This window comes from Miniopterus natalensis, chromosome 15 (genome assembly GCF_054644295.1).
Source record: "Miniopterus natalensis isolate mMinNat1 chromosome 15, mMinNat1.hap1, whole genome shotgun sequence".
Lineage (NCBI taxonomy): Eukaryota > Metazoa > Chordata > Mammalia > Chiroptera > Miniopteridae > Miniopterus > Miniopterus natalensis.
The window spans coordinates 29,955,598-29,977,435 of NC_142095.1; the positions used below are offsets into that span (position 1 = coordinate 29,955,598).

General features: G+C 45.8%; 1 protein-coding gene across 2 annotated transcripts in view; it reads left to right on the plus strand.

Annotated features, from left to right (window-relative positions):
* FAM194C (family with sequence similarity 149 member C) overlaps positions 1-21,838 on the plus strand; it is a 51,193-nt gene that overhangs the window by 24,233 nt on the left and 5,122 nt on the right. For both annotated transcript variants that reach the window (XM_087824628.1, XM_087824629.1), the window contains 8 exons: positions 1,691-1,840; positions 2,627-2,747; positions 9,220-9,351; positions 14,688-14,811; positions 16,123-16,372; positions 17,632-17,935; positions 20,046-20,153; positions 21,319-21,461. In XM_087824628.1, coding sequence (XP_087680754.1) covers positions 1,691-1,840; positions 2,627-2,747; positions 9,220-9,351; positions 14,688-14,811; positions 16,123-16,372; positions 17,632-17,935; positions 20,046-20,153; positions 21,319-21,461 — 1,332 coding nt within the window. The remainder of the gene's footprint in view (positions 1-1,690; positions 1,841-2,626; positions 2,748-9,219; positions 9,352-14,687; positions 14,812-16,122; positions 16,373-17,631; positions 17,936-20,045; positions 20,154-21,318; positions 21,462-21,838) is intronic.

Consider the following 21,838-nt stretch of genomic DNA (forward strand, 5'->3'; position numbering starts at 1 on the left):
GACAACAAACTAGTTTGAATTAATACTAACTTAGCCTTAATGGTATACAAAACTCTGCTTCTATATAGCTTATTCCTCCTTCTTTATGTTGTTGTTATCACAAATTACATCTTTATATAGATTTATGCCATTAACATAGATTTACAATTATTATTTTATGCATTTGATTTTTCAAATCACATAGGAAAGAAAGAGGAATTGTAAACCAAAAATACTATAATACTGACTTCTAGATTTACTTATATAGTTACTTTACTGGTGTTCTTTTTTTCTTTGCATATCTTTTAGTTACTGCCAAGTATCCTTTCATCTCAGCCGGAAGGACTCCTTTTAACATTTCTTGTAGCAGTGAACTTCCTCACCCTTTGTTTATCTGGAAAGTCTTCATTTCTCCTTCACTTCTGAAAGATAGTTTTGCTTAATATAGAATTCTTGGTTGACAGATTTTTTTCTTTCAGGTCTATAAATATTCCATCCTAGTGCCTTTTAGCCTCCATGGTTTCTGATGACAAACTGGACATTAATCTTATTGAAGATCTCTTGTACATGACAATTCTCTTTTGTCTTGCTGCTTTTAGGATTCTCTCTATGTCTATTGGCAGTTTGATAATAATGTGTCTCAGTGTGGCTATCTTTGAATTTATCCTAGTTGGAGTTTGTTGAGTTTCTTGAATGTGTAGATTGATGTCTTTCATAAAATTTGGGGAGTTTTCATTCATTATTTATTCAAATATTCTTTCTGCCCCTTCCTCTCTTCTTCTTCTATTGGTCATCTTATTATGCATGTGTTGGTCAACTTGATATTTTCCCACAGGTCTCTGTCTCTCTTCATTTTTTGTCATTCTTTTTTTTCTCTGTGGTTCACCCTGGATAATTTCAGTTGATCTCTCTTCAAGTTCACTGATTCTTTCTTCTGTGCAAATCTACTGATAAACCCATCTAGTTAATGTTTTCATTTTATTTATTATACTATTCAGCTTCAGAATTTCTATTTGGTTGCTTTTTATAATTTCTATTAATTTATTTTTTATCAGTTTGTGGGAAAGGATTAAGAGGGTCGATCCTAGTGCCAACCACTGAAGTTTTTCTGTCCAGGGTAATTCTGAAATTTCCTGCAAACAGGATAGTAGCTGACCACACCATGTCCCTCTTAGTTGGGACCCATGCTTCTTGGGGCCTCTTGGTAGGAAATGAGCAGGTATATATTGACTGCTGTCCTAGATTAGTCAGAAGGGGAGGCAGCCTGACAGCATTAGAAATATCACTGGCCTCAAAGTTAAGATACTGGCTCTACCACTTCCTTGTGGTGTTATGTGAGGCAGACTATTTCTTTGCACCTTGAATTTCTCAACTAGTCCTGGTTTGCCCAGGACTTTCCTGGTTTTAGCAATGAAAGTCCCACATCCCAGAAACCCCCTCAGATGCAGGGAAGCCCTACTCGTCTGCGAGATGGAGATGATAATATTTACTACAAGGTGGTTGTAAGGAATAGAAAGAATATATAGGAAAGCACCAGAGGCATTTAGTTCCAAAATCATTTCGTTGTTATGCAAAGTGCAGGGAGGGTCTTTGAAAACTGGGAATGTTACCACTTAGCTAACACTTAGACTTGTAGACTTTCTTTCCATGGAGCATCTGAGAATAGAGCCTGGAAAGTTTTTTGTTAGTTCTACTTAACCTTTTCTGCCAGCTATCCCTCCGGAAACATTGCCATGTGTCAGATCCCCACGTGCTGCAGAGGGAGACCCATCACCTGCCTCTTTAATGACACACCCAACTTCTTCCTGGCTCTGTTCAATGCTGAAGGCCAGGGCTACGTTCACTACAACCTAAAGGCCTGGTGAGTGGGTTGGAGGAATTATGGCCCCATGGACGTATCTCTAGGGGTGACAAAGGGGAGCACTTAGGTAGCAAGTAGAAGTCCCTGGGGAAAGGAGAGGCCAGGCAGTGTCCAGAAGTTTAGGAAGGCAGAGAGGCAGTGCCTGCAGAAACATGGGTACTTTGAGGCCCTCACTTGCTATATCTGTGTCATAGCCAATGAGAATGGCAACTCTCCAAGATCTACTCCACTTGTATCCCCACAGCACTAAGACTCTGATTGTTGACTAGATTCATGGAACAATTCTTTAGTGGAGAAAAATGTTTTATACCAAGAGAGTGTGAAGGGAGAGGTCACAGGCACCACTTCTGTGGAGTATTTTTAAAAAAGTACATATTTTTGCCAGCCAATAATTGATTTTTCCTGGCCTTTCATAGAAACTATTCTTGAAAGAAATTACTCACTTTCATATTAAAGATGTTCCCATTTTGATGCCTAAGATCTTGCATACTCAGGATTCTGAGCAACAGAGCACACATCCCATTTCTGTCCCTCTTGGATTTGGTCTGAGCCTCCATCATTTCCCTCAGACTTGTCCTTCCCAACAGATTCTCCCATTAGCATCAACAGATGTGAAGGGGCCTCAAACCATATTAGGCAAGAGAAGTGAGGCTGCCTGCAGGAAACCATGCTTTCTCCAGCTGGGGCAGAGTCTCAGAGCCCTGCCTGCCTATAGCCAGTGTTATTACCAATAAGGGCTTCCTTCAGGGACCTGGTGGCAGTGCCTCACCTATGTGTCTCTCCTAGCTGCCCATATGTCTTGGTCTTGGATGAGGAAGGCGGGACTACCAGCGACTACAAGGGCTATGCAGTCCACAAGTGGAGCTGGGCTTCTAAGACGGAGACTTTGCTCTCCCTGGAATATAAGGTAGGGGTTGGCAGCACAGGTGGGGCTGCCTTGGCAGCCTCCCCTGGGCTGCTCAGCATCAAGAGCCAGAGGACTACCTGTAAGGCAAGAGCCCTGCTCTCCAGAAGTTTGTAGTCTCATTCAGAGGTTCTCAAGTTGGTGGGCAGTGGTCCAGGGCTGGTTAGGGTGAGCTTTTCACCAGTCTACAGCAACTGTTGGCTGCTATACTGAGTTTTCTTGGTAATATCATTCCTATGTTATTTTTATTATTAATATTAAATTTTGATAGTTTAAATGTCCTTTCTTTTAGAAAGTAACCATTAAATAGTTAGTAGTTTTATTTTTAATGCCTATGCATTGAAGTAAGAAAAGTTAGCAATTCTATGTTGGTCTCCCCAGTTTTTGTTTTTATAATTTTACTACCTGTGAAATTAAAAACTATGGGAGTCAAAGGAGGCTGATAGACACAAACCCTTTTTTCTTTCATTGGGTTGTTCAGACAGCCATTAATCAAAGATTTATTAATTTATTATTCAATGTTGAATTACTAATATTAAATAATAACTTAAATTTAAGTTATTAATAAAACAATTAGGTGTGCTTGTCACTTTATCTAAACCTGAGTTTCCCATCCTTAGCACTACTGACACTTGGGCATGGATAATTCTTTGTTATAACTGTGTAGGATATTTAGCAGTATCCTACTAGATGCAGTAGTACATCCTTCTTCAGTTGTGACAACCAAAATATATCACCAGATGTTGCCAAATGTCCCCTGGGGGACAAAATTGCCCCTGGTTGAGAATAACCAATCTAGGGGATATAAAGATGAACAACATCCCTTGAGGAATTCAAAAGTCTGGGTGGGGTTAATAAGAACACAGGGTAGAGAAGAATAAGGGGTGTGAGAGAGGGACAAGCTCATAGGGTTGAGATTCAGAGAAAGATCACAGAACATAGAGTCTACCCAAAGTGGCCTAAGAGTAAGAACCCCAAGGTAAGGATTATGGACAGAAGCACCCTTGGAGTGCATGGTAGGCATCCTGTTCCTAATCTCCTGTCTCCTGCCCTTCCTATTTATCCTCTGCATAGGCCAATGCATTCTTATCCTTAGGTCCTGATTCCTTTAGATCAGTGAATCTCTGCTCAGAAACATTCCATCTCTTGAACACATCTCAACCTTCTGACCTCCATCCCCAATACCAACCTGAAATGCACTCCCTCGTTTTCTGCCAATCCAGAATATTCTCTGTTCAACCCTCTACTCAGACTTTCCCTTTTTTTTTTGGTTTTTTTTTTTGGTTAATCCTCACCCAAGGATATTTTTCCCATTGATTTTTAGAGAGAGTGGAAGGGAGGGAAGGAGGTGGGGGAAGAAAGAGAGAGACATTGATGTGACAGACACACATCAATTGGTTGCCTCCTGCACATGCCCCGAGTGGGGCCAGGGATCAAACCTGCAACCCAGGTACATGCCCTTGACTGTGAATTGAACCCGAGACCCTTTGGTCCCCAGGACGATGCTCTAGCCACTGAGAAACACCAGCCAGGGCCAGACTTTCCCTTCTTTGTGGCACTCCACCCCACACCCCTTTGTCTCTTCTCACGTTGCCCACAGCCTGGATTAGTCATTTGATGATTAGTCATGCAATGAAGGGGCTTCAGCGCTGGTTGCATATCAGAATCACATATGGGACTTTAAAAATGCATATTTCAAGGCACATTTCCAGAGGGATTCTGATTCAATTGGTCTGTTATGAGTTCTGGATTTTGAAGTTTTCATGAGTATTTCTGATACTTGGCCAGGTTCAAGATTTTCAATCTAGGAGTGTATTGAGTTATTGTCTTAAAATTTAACTTTTTGTAGCTGAATGAAAGTTTATAATGTAAGAAGATTATAAATTGGTTACAGCAGGCACCATATGTTGTGTATCAGTGTGGCTAAATAGAGAACTGGGATGAGAGTCTGAGGAGCGAAGTACTAGTGCCAGTTTTTCTGGACTCCGGCTGTGCAGCTTTGTGAAAACCACTCAGCATCTCTGACTTTGGTTGTCTCACCTATACAAGGTGGGTCACCAGACCTGCTCTCCTACCTTGAACTGCTTTTGTGAGAGCTAAATGAAATAATGGAGGGGAAGGTGCTTTGATATCACCAAAATGTTTTAGCAATGTATTCCAATTATTTGCTCTGTTCCTTGGAGCTGCATACAGAAATACACAACAGGGCCTGGAGCAGTCAGGAGTGGCTTGGAAGACAAAGTGTCCCTTGAGTTATGAGTTTGTATGCATATTATTTACATAGATAGAAGAAGGAAGCAAGAGGATTAGGGGTAGAGGGAATAGTGTCTGCAAAGGGCCAAAGTTGGGACTCAGTGTAGTATTGTTAAAAGTTCACAAGTGTCTCTTGTGAAAGAAACAGGGCCAAGAGATATATGTTGTGGTGTGAAGGTGAGAGGTATTGGATGTCAGGCTAAGGAGTGTGTGTACTCTCTTGGAGGCTGCAGTGGCCAGTTTGTTTTTACCCAGTACAGGATTTCCAGTGCTCTTCAGTCCTTCCTGAAAATCTAAGTTTCTTTCTGGTATCATTTCTTTCAGCTCAAAGAGCTTCCTTTAGCATTTCTTGAAGTGTAGATCTGCAGGCAACAAATTCTGTTTTCTTTCATGTGAAAATAATGTCTTTATTAAAGGATATTTTTGCTAGATCTAGGATTCTGGGTTGACTGTTGTTATTGTTTAGCATTTAAAGATGTTGTTCCACTGTGTCTGACCTCCATAGTTTATGATCAGAAGTCTGTAGTTATTCAAATCATTGTTCATTTTCTCTAGCTGCTTTCAAGATTTTATATTTTCTTTGATTTTCTAAGTTTGGATATGATATGTCTAGGTGTTGTCTTAATATTTATTCTGTCTGGGATTTACTTAGCTTCTTGAATCTGTAAATTCATGTCTTTCAGCATATTCAGGAAATCTTACATTAGAAAAAAAATTATACTCCAGTCTCCCTCCTTTTCTTCTGTGACTCCAATCACATGTATTTTAGACCTTTAAATATTGTTCCAAAGATCCCTGAGGCTCTGTTATTTTGTTGTTGTTGTTCACATTTTTTCTTTTTACTTTTCAGATTGATAATTTCCATGGATTTATCTCTAAATTCACTAACTTTGTCCTATCATCTCCATTCTGCTATTATGCTAATTCTATGATTTTTTTATTACTTTTTTTTTTTAGAGAGGGGAGGAGAGAGAGAGAAACATCAATGTGAGAGAGAATCATTCATTGGTTGCCTCCCATTCGAGCCCCAACCAGGGACTGAACCTGCAACCTAGGTGTGTGCCCTGACCAGGAATTGAACCCACAACTTTTTGATGCATGGGATGATGCTCCAGCCAACGGAGCCACCCTGGCCAGGGCCTATGAAATTTTTAAATTTCAAATAGTGTTTTCAGTTCTAGAATTGCCATTTAGTTCTTTCCTGTATTTTCTATTTCTGATATTTTCTAGTTTTTCATTCATTACAAGTATATTTTCCTTTACTTCATTGACTATAATTAAATTAGGTGGTTTAAAGTCTTTGTCTGATAATTTCAACACCTGGGTCATATCAGATAGAATTGGCCTCCATTGATTATCTCTTGCCTTGAGAATGGCTCACACTTCAGTGGTTCTTTACATGTTGAGTAATTTTAGATTGCTGACATTGTGAATGTTATGTTGTGGAGCCTCTGGATTCTGATGCATTTCTCTGAAGAGTGGTAATGTTTTTGCTTTAACAGGCAAGGAACTTGACTCATACCACAAACTTTGTCTCAGCTACAGTGAGACAGCAGCTCAAATATCAGTTCAGTTTTTTTTGTTTCCCTAGCTGTAAACTGTCTTTTTAAAAATATATATGTTTTTATTGATTTTAGAGAGAGAGGAAGGGAGAGGGAGTGAAAGATAGAAACATTGATGGGATAGAGTCAACATCGATCAGCTGCTTCTGGCATGCCCCCTACTAGGGATTAAGCCTGCCACCTGGGCATGTGCTCTGACCAGGAATCAAACCAGTGACCTCTTGGTTCATGGGTCGATGCTCATCCATACAGGCCAGGCACTGTAAACTGTCTTGAGTCTGCCCTGCTCATGTATAGTCCATGGATCAGCCAGAGATGTGGACAGTTTATTAATTGAATTTGGGGCTCTCATTTTCTCGCTCTGTCCCTTCTGGAAATCTTTCCTTACTTTTTTGTGACTATACTTGCCCCAGGTTCTGTTTTTTGATTATTTGAACCAGAAAAATGGTAGAATTTGGGCCATGACTGTGGCTTGTCTTTAGGCTAAAGCTATAAAACAGAAACTCATCCCATGCTGGTCCTTTCCTTTAAGTTTTGCCTCTTCAAAATCAGTCTGCTCCTTTTAAACATATAGAAATATGTTTGGGTGGTTTTGTCTCTTGTGGGAGTTGTGGGGTTTTTTGGTGTGTTTTTTAAGTCTCTTAGGAGCTGACTCAACTGTACTGGAAATAGAACCAGCTGGCTAGTTGGCTAGTTTTTAAGTTGAGGGCTGGCATGCTTAGTCTAGCATCTGTGTGGAAGGTCAGCTGGAGAGGGAAAGATCAATGAATAGGCTAGTAGAAAGACTGGGTGGGTGTTACTAGCCAGACCTGACATGATTAAGGGTAGTAGCAATATTTTTAAAAAGCTATTTCAATAAAAAGAATTTAGTGGCATTTAGGCATGGTCTGTAAAGGACAAATAAGAGGAGGAGGGAATTATAGATGACTCCACAATGGAGTATGTATCTTCTGGGTGGAAACAAAGAAGTTTCTGAAGGTCAAAACTCAGTATGTTTTTAAATATTTTGATTGGGTTCAACGGTCAAATCTCTCCTAGGGTGAGAGATTGGGGATTATGGATATATGTATCTGGGCTGGCTCTTGAACTCCTGAGCAGATGAGCAGTGACTGAGTTTGTATTGGGGGCATTCAGGAAAAGAAGAGAAACCACCCAGGGAGCAGCGAAAATAAAAACAGCTGTACCATGCTAAGCCCTTTGCATGTGTTTTCACATGAAATCTGCTCAGTGCCCTAGGAAGCAGATTCTATTATTGTCCTCAGGCTCAGAGAAGGGAAGTAACTTACCTGAAATTGCCCAACTGGTAAGTGACAACACTAGGATTTGAACCTTGACCAACTGCAATGTTTGAGCTCTTACCCACGGCTCTATTCTACATCTTTTTAAAAGGAGAATTGGAGAGGGTAGGGTTTCTCTTAAGTGTGAGTATGATCAGCAAGCTTGAAGATATTAAAAGAGTTGGCAAGAAGACAGCCATGGATCAAATGTCTTCAGGTTGTTGGAGAGGACTAGCATCCAGACTTCAGAGTATAAGGAAAGGACTCATTGGTGAAGTTGAATGTGGACCTTTGAGCTAACAAGTGGAATAGCAGGAGGAAATGGAAGGAGCAAAATGGAGAGTATTTTCTTAGTTCAGAGGAGTCCTGAGGTGTGTGTAGGTCAGGGACACTGAACACTGAAGGCAGTATCATCATGCAGCAGCCTAAGGCTTCAGACTCCTAGGCCCTCTGTAGGAGCACTGTGCATGAATAACTGCATACATGAACTATTAAGGGGCCTTACCTGTGAGTTGCTCTGCCACATCCTGACTATACCTGCTCATGTTTGATATGGGCCTTTGTGACTCACAAAGCCACTTTCATATCTTTATCTCATTTGAACCTGATACTAGGCCTTCAGCTATTTCACATTGAAGAATTTGCACTTGAGAGGCTCAATGGCTTGCTAACAGGAGACAAAACTGGGACCCCTAGACCACAGAGTTATTAGTAAGGAGTGAGTTGCTATAAGGGCAGCTCACCCTCCCTGAAACTGCTACATAGGAAATCCAACCCTTTTGGAAGTCGTGAAAAGGGGTAATTCCTTTGGCTTCTTTTCAGGGAAAGAGTGGTGACATATTTGGTAACTGTAGAGGAGGGTACTGAGCATGTGTAGCTCGGCCCCTGCTGGGTTCCCTTTTGCTATCTGCCTACCCACCTTCGGAGGGGTATGTTCTGGTGCCATATGGTCAACTCTGTGTGCTGCTCTGTGTGCTGTAGAGCAAGGCTCGTCATCAGACCTGGTACCTGGGTGGATACACATCTGATTCAGGGATATGTTGGCTTCTGACCCAAGCTGCCTCCCCATATAGCTCTACCAGAACCAAAGCTGGCTCTCCTGCCAGACTCCTGTGTCTCTTTCACAGTTGGTTCTAAGCTTGGTTTGAAAAGGGAAGGGGCAGGGGTAAAAAGACATCAGTTACTTTTTTTGCTAATTCCCAAAGAGAGACTGGAATTCTCTCTTCTCCATGAAAGCTAAATTCCAACATAAGAACCAGAAAGATTTTACAGTTCCCTCAGTCCCAAGCCAAGAGAGGTTTTGTGCTTTGTGGTTTGGGGGTGGGGGAGTGGAGGGGACAAGAGAAGCAGAGGTCCGCTAAGTACTGGTTTTTTCATCTGCAGGTGAATGAGCAAATGAAGCTGACGGTGCTGGGGCAGGACTCCATCATGGTCACCTTTACCTCGCTGAATGAGACAGTAACACTCACTGTATCAGCCAACAACTGTCCCCACGGGGTAGGACACGATAAAAGGGTAAGGCAGAGCAGACCAGGCACCCAGGTTTGACCCCAGGGCATCTCAGAATGTCTTGCTACTCTATATCTCAATGCCATTGCGCCTCCTACCCTGCCCCCCTACACACACACACACACACACACACACACACACACACACACACACACTTATACTCCACACAAGGCCCGCCCTCTTTCTCTGCCTAATGGATTTCTACTCATCATTCATTGACTGACCTTAATACCTTCTCTGTGAAATTCTGTCAGTAAGGAGTCTTTTAGTGTGACAGAATCCAATGCAGACTGGCTTAAGCATGAAAAGAGACTATATTGGCTCAGTAAACTGAAGTCTAAATAGGCAGCTTCAGGCATGACTAGATCTAGGCCCTCAACTGATTCCATCAGATCTCTCTGCCTCTTGGCTCTGCTTTTTTATTTTTGGGTTTATGATCAGGGAGTTTCTCTCTTTACGGTGACAAGATAGTCATTAGCATCTCTGTGCTCATTATTCTACCAGCTTTGGTCTCCCCAGGGGAACAGGGGCTTCTGTTTCTTAAGTGCTCCAGTAGAAGTGCCAATATCAATGTCATTGGCTCTATTGGATGCCCAGGCCTGGAAAGTTCCCTGTGGCCAGGAGTGTGTGTTGCTGTCACTGACCAGGCTCAGCTGTTGTGTCCATCCTGGGAGCCACGGGGTGCGATCAGCTCCAGGTGTAATACCTGGGCAAAGGATGACGCAGGAGTGTTTTCCAAAAGGAAAATCACGGTGCTGTTACCAGAAGACGAAGAGATGATGCTGGACAGAATAACTGCCAACTCTGTCACCCCCTTATTCATCTCAGGTAGAGTCTACCTCTCCCTCTCCTGGGCCCTCCCAGACGTGACTCACCTCCATTCTAGCCCTCCTTTATTTACAGCCAGTCTTCTCCACCCAATTGGGGATTCCCTGTGATTTCCACTGATGCCTATTGCCCCAGGGCCCAGCACAAGGACTGCTTCATATTAAGGACTTACTAAATATTTGTTGGGTGGTGAGAAAACAGCAAAGACTGGAAGCTCAATTCTCCCGTTCTCTGGGTCTGTATACTACCGTGGGCCTGGTGGCGAGTCACCATGGTGGAGAAGATGGAGAGGACGAAGGGGACACAGCCCTGATTCCTGTAGAGCTTACCATCCAGAGGAGAGCAGTTGGCATACGCGTGAGACAGGGTGTCCCGGGCTTGGCGATGGAGCAGGCCGTGTGCGTTGCGCACAGGGCACTTTGCTGGGATTGGCTCACTCAGGAAGGCTCCGTGAAGTAGGAACAGGAGGACCCACCTCCCAGTTTGCCCAGAGGCAACCCCTGTTTACACGTCAGCCTGGAGGAATTATTAATAGCATATGGGAAGCATCCCCTTTCACTCTCAAAAGTATCTTAATTTGGATGATCAAATTATATGGTCACCCTGAACGAGCTTTTGTTCTGTGGGGGCACTTGCTGCCACATACCACAGGTTCATAGACTCTCAGAGCTGACGGAGCTCATAAGGAGCAGCTTGCCTAGCACCCTCACTTTACATGGAGACAGGCGTTTGTTAGGGGCCCATGTTATCTGAACCAGATAACAAAGAACACCCGTGTTTCTCCTGGGAAAGTGTTGCACCTTTTATTTTCCATGCATTTGCATTTCATCAGCGTTTCATTAATTCATTAGCTAATTCGATAACCATTTATTAGCACCTGCAGTGTGCCAAGTTGGCTGCTGGGGATGTAGAAATAAGAGAAGTCTCACTCCCTCTAGTCTCTGAAATACTTTTCATCTAATGGTGGAAAGGCAAAATCATCAGCACCTGTTGTATTCCAGCTTGAATGGGCACAGGACACCAGAGAGAGGGACTCTGAGGGAGTCTCACATTTTGGGACAGCATGGATGGACCTGGAGAGTTTATGCTAAGTGAAATAAGCCAGCCAGAGAAAGACAAATACCATATGGTTTCACTTATATGTGAAATCTAATGAACAAAATAGAAACAGACTCATAGACAGAAAACAGACTGACAGCTGTCAGAGGGGAGACAGGAGGCTGGGTGAAAAAGGTAAAGGGATTAAGCAAAAAAACGAACTCAACTCATAGACACAGACAGCAGTGTGGCGATTACCAGAGGGAAAGGGGGTAGAGGGAGGTAGAGGAGAGTAAAGGGGGGAAAAGGGGTGACAAAAAGAGACTTGACTTTGGATGGTGAACACACAATAAAGTATACAGATGATATATTATAGAATTGTACACTTGAAACCTATATAATTTTATTAACCAATGTCACCCCAATAAATTCAATAAAAACTTTAAAATAAATAAAACTCATTGTTAAGTGACTAAGTATATATGAGGTCACATGTCTATGTTTCTCGATAATCTTTTTTGACTATGTAAAAAAATGTGCGTTTACTTATCCAAGGTAATAGATATCAGGAAATTATTCTTTCCCATAAAATTACAGTAATGCTTTGTTTGCCTGGCAGCCTCTTGTATGGTAATTTCTGAAGTCCGGAGTACAGCTGAGAACCAGGACATAAGGAGCTAAAGACCACCATGAACAGCCAAGATAAATCACTCTAAGTCCGTAAACTAAACATGCCCACCAGGCCTAGGAAAGCCCCTTTGTAATTCAAGACTGATTTTTTTTTCTTACCTAAATGTAACCTTAGTATAAACTACAACTAGAAATCCAGAGCTGTGATGTCCAGTATGATAACTACAAGTTGCAAATGGCTATTGAGCACTTGCAATGTGACAAGTCCAATGGAGATGGGCCGTAAGTGGAAATACATGCTGCATTACCAAGTCAGTATAAAGAGACAATATAAAAGTTTTCATTAATTATTGATTTTGGTTCCATGTTGAAATAATCATACTTGTTATATAGTGAGGTATATAACTGTTATTTAAATTAGTTCTACCTTTTAAGAACATTTTTTTAATCCTCACTTGATGTTTTTCCCATTTTTTTTAGTTTTTTTTTAGAGAAAGTGGAAGGGAGGGGAGGGTGGGGCGGAGAGAGAGACCTGGGCCAGGGATTGAACCTGCAGCCTGTATGTACCCTTGACCGGGAATCAGCCCTTCAGTGCGTGGGCCGATGCTCTATCCACTGAACCACACTAGCCAGGGCTTAAGAACATTTTTAACGTAGCTACAGGAATGTTTCAGATTGCTCATGTGGCTCGCATAATATTTCTCCCAGACTGTGTGGATCTAGGAGGCGGACTCTTTGTAAAGGAAGTGCCCAGAGGCACTGACAGTGCAATGGAGGCTGGAGAGTTATTGAAAAGGCATCGTAACTCAAAGGGCATAACCGTCTGGGGGACATTTAGCATAGGGATAAACAGACATTAAAACAGTTTCTGAAAACAGTACTGATTCTGACAATGGTCATTGATGTTGACCAAGAAGATTGACTTGCCAAAAGCATCCAGGTCATAACCCCTACTGTTTGAGAGCGCAGGGAGGTGTGGTATATTACAACTCTCTAATCAGACAACAGCAAATGAAGAAAGATTAGATTTATCGTAGGTAACAGGATTTCCAAACGTTGACCTTAACTGCCAAGTTAAGCATCTCAGAATATTTTTACATGAAATCCTTGAGGCTCAGAAAATTGTCTCCTTTTGGATTCTTAGATCATGAGAGCTGCAAGAAGCCCTTGAGAAAATTTGCTGAGTGAGGGGGCTGGCAAAAAGCCTCAGCTAGGATGAGGCCATGGGGCCTTGGGAATGCAAGGCCTCAGTTTCCCCATCTGTATCATGATGCAGGGTCCACCCAGCTTTCACACACTGCCATCCTGGGACCTTTACAACCCATTCAACTCCGTCCTGTGTGTGTGTGTGTGTGTGTGTGTGTTTGGGGCTAGTTTCCACTCATCAGCAAAATCCATGGCAGTCTAAGAAAGCTGAAGGTGGGGGGTAGGGTGGCGCCCTCCCTCAAAGTCCCTGTCCCTGGGAAGCTTGTTAAATGGCTTCCCCAGACACCTATCTCCCTGGAAGAAGAGCGACAGGCAGAATGGCAGTTCCGTCTTTTACGGCCCTGTGGCCTGGCTCCTCACTAAATATTTCTATCAAGGCAGCACTTTGGAAGCGAGGCAGTGCCTCAATTTAAATGCTTTATTAGCCCAGAGTGCCGCCTCAAATCCTTTTTGGAAGCAGGCTGGGTATAAATTACAAATAAATAAATAAAATTAGCCCAGAAGCAGCAGCTGGGGCCAGCAGTTGGAAGGATGGTTGAGGTTTTGCCATTAATTTGGCATCCTTTACAGAAGTCCTGCCTGCAGGGTAAAGAAGGACATGTGGGCTGACTTCATTGTTCAGAAAACCTGTCCACTGCCCACCCCGCTCTCTCCACCTGAGGCTTCAATTCCACAGAAGAAAAACCTTTTTCACACCTCCTCTGTGTTAAGTGAGACATGTAGAAAGCATGTTTCCTGCCTTTAAGGGGCTGACCGAGTTAAGGATAAAGAAGGTAAAAAATAACCAGGACCCAGGGCAGAAAGGACAGGAATGGGCAAATGGGCAAGTTTAGCATGGAGAGCAATTGCTGCTGGCTAAGAAAATCGGCAAAGGCTTCCTGGAGGAAAAGTGAAACCCTGACTGCCGCTAACGCTGGGACCTGAGCCTGGTTCTGCAGCACCATTTTGATGCTCTGGCAGAGGGAGCCGTTGAACTGCAGGGCAGCCCCAGCAATTGCCTCACCACCCAACAGCGGGCCCCAGAGCCAAAATGGCCCTTCAAGGTGACCCAGAATTGAAGCAGGAGGCCTGGGCCTTTGTGCTCACAGGTACCAGTCAATCTATGAAACCCCGGCTAAGGGCTGTATTTCAGCTGAGATGCCCTGGCAGCTGGAGGGAGGAAGAGGGTTCTAGGGGGTGCATACTGAGGAGGACTGGCTCCAAAGAGGCCTTTATCCATCACCATTCATAATGCAACAAATATTAATTGAACACCTTCCACGTGGTGGGCACTCCGACACAAAGGAGACCAAGGCTCAGCCCCTGCCCTCTAGGAGCTTATAGTTCAGTGGGGGAGACAGGCTCGGATACATTCAATTACTTCATAAAGGGCTAACCTGTTCTCAGGCTGCGTGATGATGGGGGTCCAAGGCAAGGAACAGTTCTGCCCAGTAGAATCAGGGAAAAACCTCCAAGCTGGGGACATTTGGGGCAGGTTGGCTTGGTGTGCAGGAATTCACTGGGCTGAGGGGGGGAGAGGATGTCCTAGGCAGAGGGGACAGCACGTTCTCGAAGTCAGAGCAAGGCCTGGTTGTCACTGATCTTGGCAGGCAGCCCCTGGCAGGACAGGTGACAATGCCCTCCCCTTGGCCTCTCTCTAGATGTTCCACAAGATCAGCAGCCTGGACGACAAGCTGTCTAAGATGAGCCGAGCCCTGGCAGAGATCAAGAGGCGGTTTCAGAAGGCAGTGTCTCAGTTCATGAATTCTGTCTTACTGGCGGCAGGTAAGGGGGCAGAAAGGTGGGTCACAGCATATCTGATGGCTTCCAAATCCTGAGTTACCTGCAGGTCGTCTCCAAGGACAGCTTGACAGGGCTTGACAGGGAGATTTCCCCATTGGTAGATGGGATTACTGGACTCAGAGCGCTGAAGGGACTTGCTCAAGGCCATGCAGCTAATAATGGTGACCTTCGCCACCTTCGATTTTTGAGCGCTCTCCCATGTGTCTTGAATGTCTCCATGTGACTATCTTATTTTCCTGGGCCTCATCATCTTTCCGTATGTCTCTCTGTCCCCACCCAGCACCTGCTTCACCTTTTGGCTCCATCTATTAAATTGCCCACCATCCATTTGCAGCCCCATTCCTCTCTCCTTGTTGTGGAAGATCTCAGCAGAGGAGAAAAAAGCAGCCACCTCACCAGGCTGTCCAGGGCCTGCGTGGGTAGCCTCAGGAAACCCTTCCACACCTGGACTCTTCCCACTGATGACAAACCCGTGGACAAAAGAACATTGACACTGCCCCACCCCATGCCACTCCATGCCACCCCCTGGCTGGGCATGGAAGGGCTGTGCTCCCCTCATGGCATCCCTGGGGTATTTCCCCTCATCCCTCAAGACTCAGATCATGTGCCCCTTCTCTGGAAAGCCTTCCCTGATTACCCCAGCAGAATGGGACACACTCTCCTCTGGGCTCCACAGCTCTTTATGTGTGCTCTTAATTATAAATCTTACTACCTAGCATCGTGAATATTTCTGTTTGCGTATCCCTCATATACTGCCACTAGGAGTTTCCAAAGGCAGGAACCCTGTTTTGGGTTGTCTGTCTGTGCCCAGCACCCAGCATTCAATAGATGGTAAGCGAATGAAGAAATGGGAGCTCCTGGCCTCAGAAGTTTTCCAGTCTAGTAGGAAAGGAAAGTAAGAATACAGATAAATGCAATGTAACAAAGAAAGTAGATGGAAATGACTTAAATCTGGAGACACAGGGAACAGCATTCTCAGGGAAGGGAACAGAATGGATGCATTGTGTACCCAGTCTCTATACTGAGTGCTGTGGAGGACACAAAGCTGATTGAAACACAGGCCTCTTGGGAGAAGAGGGATCTAAGAGGGACCCAGCATTTACTGGTCCACTAACTGTATTAGAGTTAGAGCACTGTGCCAGACAACAGAGGGCAGGCAACCCAGCAGGAGAATCTACAAGAGTGAAGGAGTGGAGAGGGAGATGAGCTGAAGGGTGCCCACATGCAGAGCCTCACAGCAGGGAGGTAAGGCCAAGCCAAGAGGGAGAGTAACAGCGTGTCTTCTGTTAACAGGCCTGGTCACCATAGAATATACAGTAAGGGAATCGTCAGAAATAAGTCGAACCAGAATGAAATCCTGGCCCTTTCTCGAGCGGAGCACCAAGCCAAGTGTATACTCAGAAGGCCTTCCATCACGGTATCAGTCAGCCCCACACGAATCCTTGATTGGAGAGTCTTTGAAAGAAGATCCTGTGTCTGCTCCTGTGAGCCCCACTAGGAAAAAGACCATCAAGATCCGTGCCAAAGCCCTGGTCACACCCAGGTAGGCTTGGGCCTTCATTTCCTCCAACTTCCGTGTGTCAGATGCTGTGATGGGTAGTGGACACACAATGGTGAAGAAAATAGATGAGGCCCCTCCCTCTTGGAGTTAGAATTCTCAGGATGGGGCAATTATCTCATTAGAAGATAAACACATGAATAACTGAAGTCATTTAGATAGTGAGAAGGCTAGGAAGAAAATAAATCAGTGTAATGGGTTAGAGCAGAGGTTGGCAATTTAGGGCCATGTGCAAATCTGGTTCTGCTGCCTGCCTTTTTTATGGGTGAGCTCAGAATGGTTTCATGTATTTAAATGCTTGGGGAGAAATCAAAAGAAGAATTTCTCATGATACGCGAAATGATATGAAATTTGAATATCAGATCAATAAGTATGTATAAATCAAGGGTCACATTCTGGACTTTCTGTTTTGTTCCCTATTATCTTATTATAGCTTTACCAATACCAAATTGTCTTATTACAGCTTTATAGTAAGTACTGATATACAGCAGAGTAAGTACTCAGACTGTGTTCTAAATTGTTTTGCTGTTCTTGGCCCTTTACATTTCCATATAATTTTAGAATCATCCCATCAATTTAAAAAAAAGGTCCTGCCCTAGCTGGTGGCTCAGTTGGTTGGAACATTGTCCGAGTCAGGGCACATAGCTGGGTTTCAGGCTCGATCCCTGGTAGGGGGAATGCAGGAGGCAACCAATCGATGCTACGCTCTCACATTGATCTTTCTCTCTCTCTCCCCTCTCTCTAAAAATCAATAAACTATTTTTTTAAATAAAGAAAAAATATCACAACAGTCTGCTGGGCAGAGAATAGACTGAAGAGGGGCCAGGGGAGAAAGCAGAAGATCTGTTAGGAGGCACTTACAGGCATCCAGGCAAGAAATGATGGAGGCTTGGACCATGTTAATGGGAGTGGGGGGACAGGAAATGTGGTTGGACTCTGGATCTTTCTTGAATGGAGAGCAGACAGACTTGCTAATAGGTTGAATAGAATATGGGGTGTGAGAGAAAGGAGTTGAGGATGATTGCAAAGCTTCCGTTGAATGGATGAATGGTTGAGTCACTTGTTAACTGCATTTTGCACCTGAGGAAACCGAGGCCCGGAGAAGTTAGGGGACCCATTCAAGGCGGTGCTGCATGTGGTGGCGGAGGCCAGGCTAGAACTGCCTGCAGCCTAGGCCCCACAGCAGCGGGCCTCTGTCCGTGTGGGCAGGGCCCACTGAGCGCCTGCCCACTTGCTCCTTGCAGAGGGAAGAGCCAGGAGGTGCGCAGCCCCACCGGGTGGGCAGCCTCACCCTCTGACTGCCCGCTGGTGCTGCGGAAGCTCATCTGTAAGGAAGGCATCCATGCTGGCTGCAAGTGCATAGTGAAGCCACCCCTGGTGTCCGACCTGGAGCTGGAGCGCTTCCTGTCTGCACCTCGCGACCCCAGCCAGGTGCTGGTGTTTGGGATCGTGTCTGGCCAGAGCCCCACCAGCACAGGAGAGCTCCAGTGGCTGCTCAGCACACTCTACAGTCACCGGCAGCAGGGCCGCGCCTCACCCTGCGTCCAGGTGGGTTCTGGGCCCAGCAGAGGAGCCCCCAGTGTCTGGGGGTGGGGAGCCCCCGGGAGGGCTAGGGCTGGCCGAGCACCTGGCTGAGCGGCTCCCTCTCCACCTTGACACACGGCCGTCTTTCACTTCCCTTTCCCCGTGGGGCCTTTGCACACACTCTCCCTACTGTCTCCAGAACCAATGTCACCACATCAAGGTGGGTGCCTTTTCTGGCCTTGAGACAAATCAGGCCCCTGTTGTTTTCTCCCAGAGCTCTCACCACCACCGTGTGTGGTTATGTGCTTATGTATTTAGAGCAGAGCCACACTCACCCCGAGATCCTCAGGAGCACCCAACGTGGTGGGGCAGGAACTACAGCAAACCCCAATGGGGACCATGAAAGGACAGCTCTAGGTGGATAGGAGCAGGGGAGCAGAGGAACACCTCTCAAGGGCCTGGGAGAGCCCCCCAGGAGGAAAGGGTCTGGGTGGGTGGTGAGTGCTTCTGGCAGAGGCGGTGGCCTATGCCAAGGTAAGCAGAGGAAAGGCTGCTTGAGGTCCCAGTTCATTGTGGGTCAGTCAGTCAGGGGCATATGGAGCCCACCTGCCCTCCCTGCTCCAGAGGTAGCATCATCATCATCCTGAGGCAGCAACCATTCCAGCAGTTAGAACAGTTCAAGGGGTGGCCCTGTCCCCAACTGGAGCAGAGGATGCCACGTGAGCACAAGCACGCTGGTGCCTTCCTTCAAACCCTTTGTCCTGGTACCCTCTCAAATCTATTGTCTAGCCCTGTCTTCCTTTGGCTGCAGCCCCAGATTCTGAGGGTTTGTGTACACCCTGGGGACACCCTCTCAAGTCCCCCTCCCAGGAGTGCCACCTTCCTGACCCTGACGTACCCACCCTCGGACCTGAACTTCAGCCAGTGCCAGGAGCATGGCATTGGAACCCTTCCTGATGTATGAGACTAGATAAAAGAAGGTTTTTGTCTAGTCTCATACATCAGAGCCACATATGTTTTAAACTTAGAGTTGACTTTAGTTTACTTCAGGGCTATTAATTGTTCACCAGTAATTATCCATAAGCACAGGAATGCATGGTAGTGCCCCCCAGCCATGAGCAGCATGAACAGGGCCAGGGCCTGGCCTGCGCTGGCTGAAGGCCATGGCAGATGGACAGGAGTGCAGGGAGCAGACCTGGAGGGTGGTTTCAGTTACCCTGACTCCGATTCCACCATTCAGGGTTTTAAAACAAACCTTCCCTGATGTTCTCTTGCTCTGATAGCTAGCACACCAGGTGTGGTTCTGGGTTTTACATTTTAAACTGGAAGTTCAGACAGGACAACTGGAGGCACCTGAAATAAAAGGCAAATAAAACCAGAAACTATTGCATTGGCCATATTAATGGATCCATAGCATCCAGAAAGAAGGAGGAGAAAGAGACCAGCTTTGCCCAGCCGGGCGTGGTTTAGCAGTTGAGCATCGACCTGGGATCCAGGTGATCAGGGTTCAGTTCCCTGTCAGGGCACATGCCCGGTTGCGGGCTAGGCACCCAATCAATGACTCTCATCATTGATGTTTCTATCTCTCTCTCCCCCCGTCCTTTCCTCTCTCTGAAATCAATAAAGACATATTAAAAAAAAAAAAAAGAAAGAAAGAAAGAAAGAAAGAGACCAGCTTTACTCTGGATTGACTAGGCCCTACCTCAAGGTTTGGGTTCAATTTAGTGGATTTAATGACTCTGAGGTGTCCAGAAGGCAGCCAGCAGGTGAATAGAGAGCAGAAGAATCCCGGAAATGGGTACACTAGGGAACACGGTCCTCACCTTCAAATCTCCACAGTTTCTCAGGCAGAGGAAACAAGGATGTCCCCTAAACTCTAGAGGGCCAGGCTAGTCGTGGATGTCACATGGTGAGGGCGATCATCTCCATGGCAGCTTTCACCAATAGAGGGCCCTAAGTGAATGTGGGGACATTCTCTGGGATGGCCATGGGAGGCGTGCATGGGGGGGGTGAACAGCCCCTTGAGTAGGAGTTGGGAGGGGATGTTGTATGGAGCCCCAGGACTCACTGAGAATGCGGGCATCTGAGAGCATCCTCTTGGCATGGGGGTGACAGGCATTCATTCTCTTGGCAGTGCCGGCATGACCCCTACCGCCTGCTGCGGTACGACCTGGACAGCCCCCTGCAGAAGGCCCCGCCCCTGCTGGTGAAGAAGTATGCTGTGATGAAGGGGATGGTTCTGGTGAGCCCGGCAGGGGACTCGCCACCACTCGCTACCACCACCCCAGTCGCGTTAGCCCTACCACTGTGGAGTCACAGATGTGGGAGGAGGAAGATGGGGGGCCTGTGGGGTTCTCTCCCAGCCTGGCCTCCTGTCTCCACACTGACCCCGTGTGTCCCCCATCCCAAGTTCTCTTCATCTGTTTGTTTATTTTAAATAACTTCATACTAGAAACATTGGATTGTAAAAATATATACAGGGTGGAGCTAAAGTAGGTTTACAGTTCGTAAAAAATAATACAATAATTATTAAATAATAATACAAGAATAAACTGTGTTTCGTATACGCACAACTATAAACCTACTTTGCCCCACCCTGTGAATTCATTGTGGAAAATTTGGAAAATACAATTTAGAATATAGTTACTTCATCATATCACCCAGATTGCCCCATTTGTTACACAAGTGTGCACCGGCGCCTAATAGGTCAGTGCTGTGGGAGGCCATGGGCCACACCCATGCTAATATTTTGGTATCTGGCCTTTTCAGTCTTTCTCTGACTTTGGCGTCCTGCTTTTTAAATTAAAATGACATGCGCATTTCCCCATGTCGTAAAACAGTTTATAACACCTGATTTTTAATCGCTGTGTAAGAATCTATCATTTCGGTTTTTCTACCTGTGCTTTTTTTTTTTTTTAATAACAGCACTAATGAATATTCTTGCACAGAAATCTTTGGACAGTTCTCTACTTGCTGGAGACTGGCATTTAGAAGGTGGGAACATGGAGAGCTGTAGGACAAGATCCCTGCCCTCGAGGGGCTCCCATCCCATGGGACCAGCTGATGCGCGTATCAGAGTGGGTTTGAGGCCAGCTGCCTTGGGGCTGAAGTCGCCCTTCTGGCCCCAGAGTTCTGGGAGGTCTTGTGTATAAAGTGACATTTGAACTGGTCTGTCTGACAGGGGGGAGAGGCTGGGATTATGGGACTGGCCTCTGACCTATGGAGCCTAGACAGAGGACGGGCTTAGCCACGCCTCGCTGGGTGACTTGGGAAGGGCAACACCCCTTCCCTGGCCACCAAAGTCCTGGATTCTGGCACAAGCTCTGAGAGCCTGTGGCACTGTCCTGAGGGTCAGTGCTGGCATGCTGATGGCCTCTTCCCTCAGTTTCCTTCCTGTCTGTCATCAGATGTTCGCTGGGGGAAAGCTCCTTTTTGGGGGCTGCGTTTTGAATGGATACGGCTTCAGCAAGCAGAATCTGCTGAAACAGATCTTCCAGGCTCGACAGGACTGCAAGATGGGCTACTTCCTGCCGGAGAATTACAAATTTAGGTAAAATGGGAAAAACTCGGACTGAGGAAGGATGGGTGGAGGGGAGGGAGGAGTCAAGGCACTACGAAGGGGCACTGGTGAGCCAAAGAGCAGTGAGGTGAGAGGGGGCAGAGATGGGGACACCATGGTCCCACCCGCAGTCCACAGTAGAAGCTGGCATGGGAGGACTTCGCAAGTAGGCAGGATGGGAATGAGAGCAGGCCGTGAGGGGGTGGACAAGGCCATGCTGTTTTCTTTGTGACACGCTTGGGAGAAGGGCCCTCTTGAACAGAGAGGGGGCCAGGATTGTTTGCCCAGTGCTGGTTTCTGTAGGAGAAATAATGGAGGCCGGCATTTGGGTAGGAGCCCCAGTGACAATCCCGTTTTTGTCCCATTGT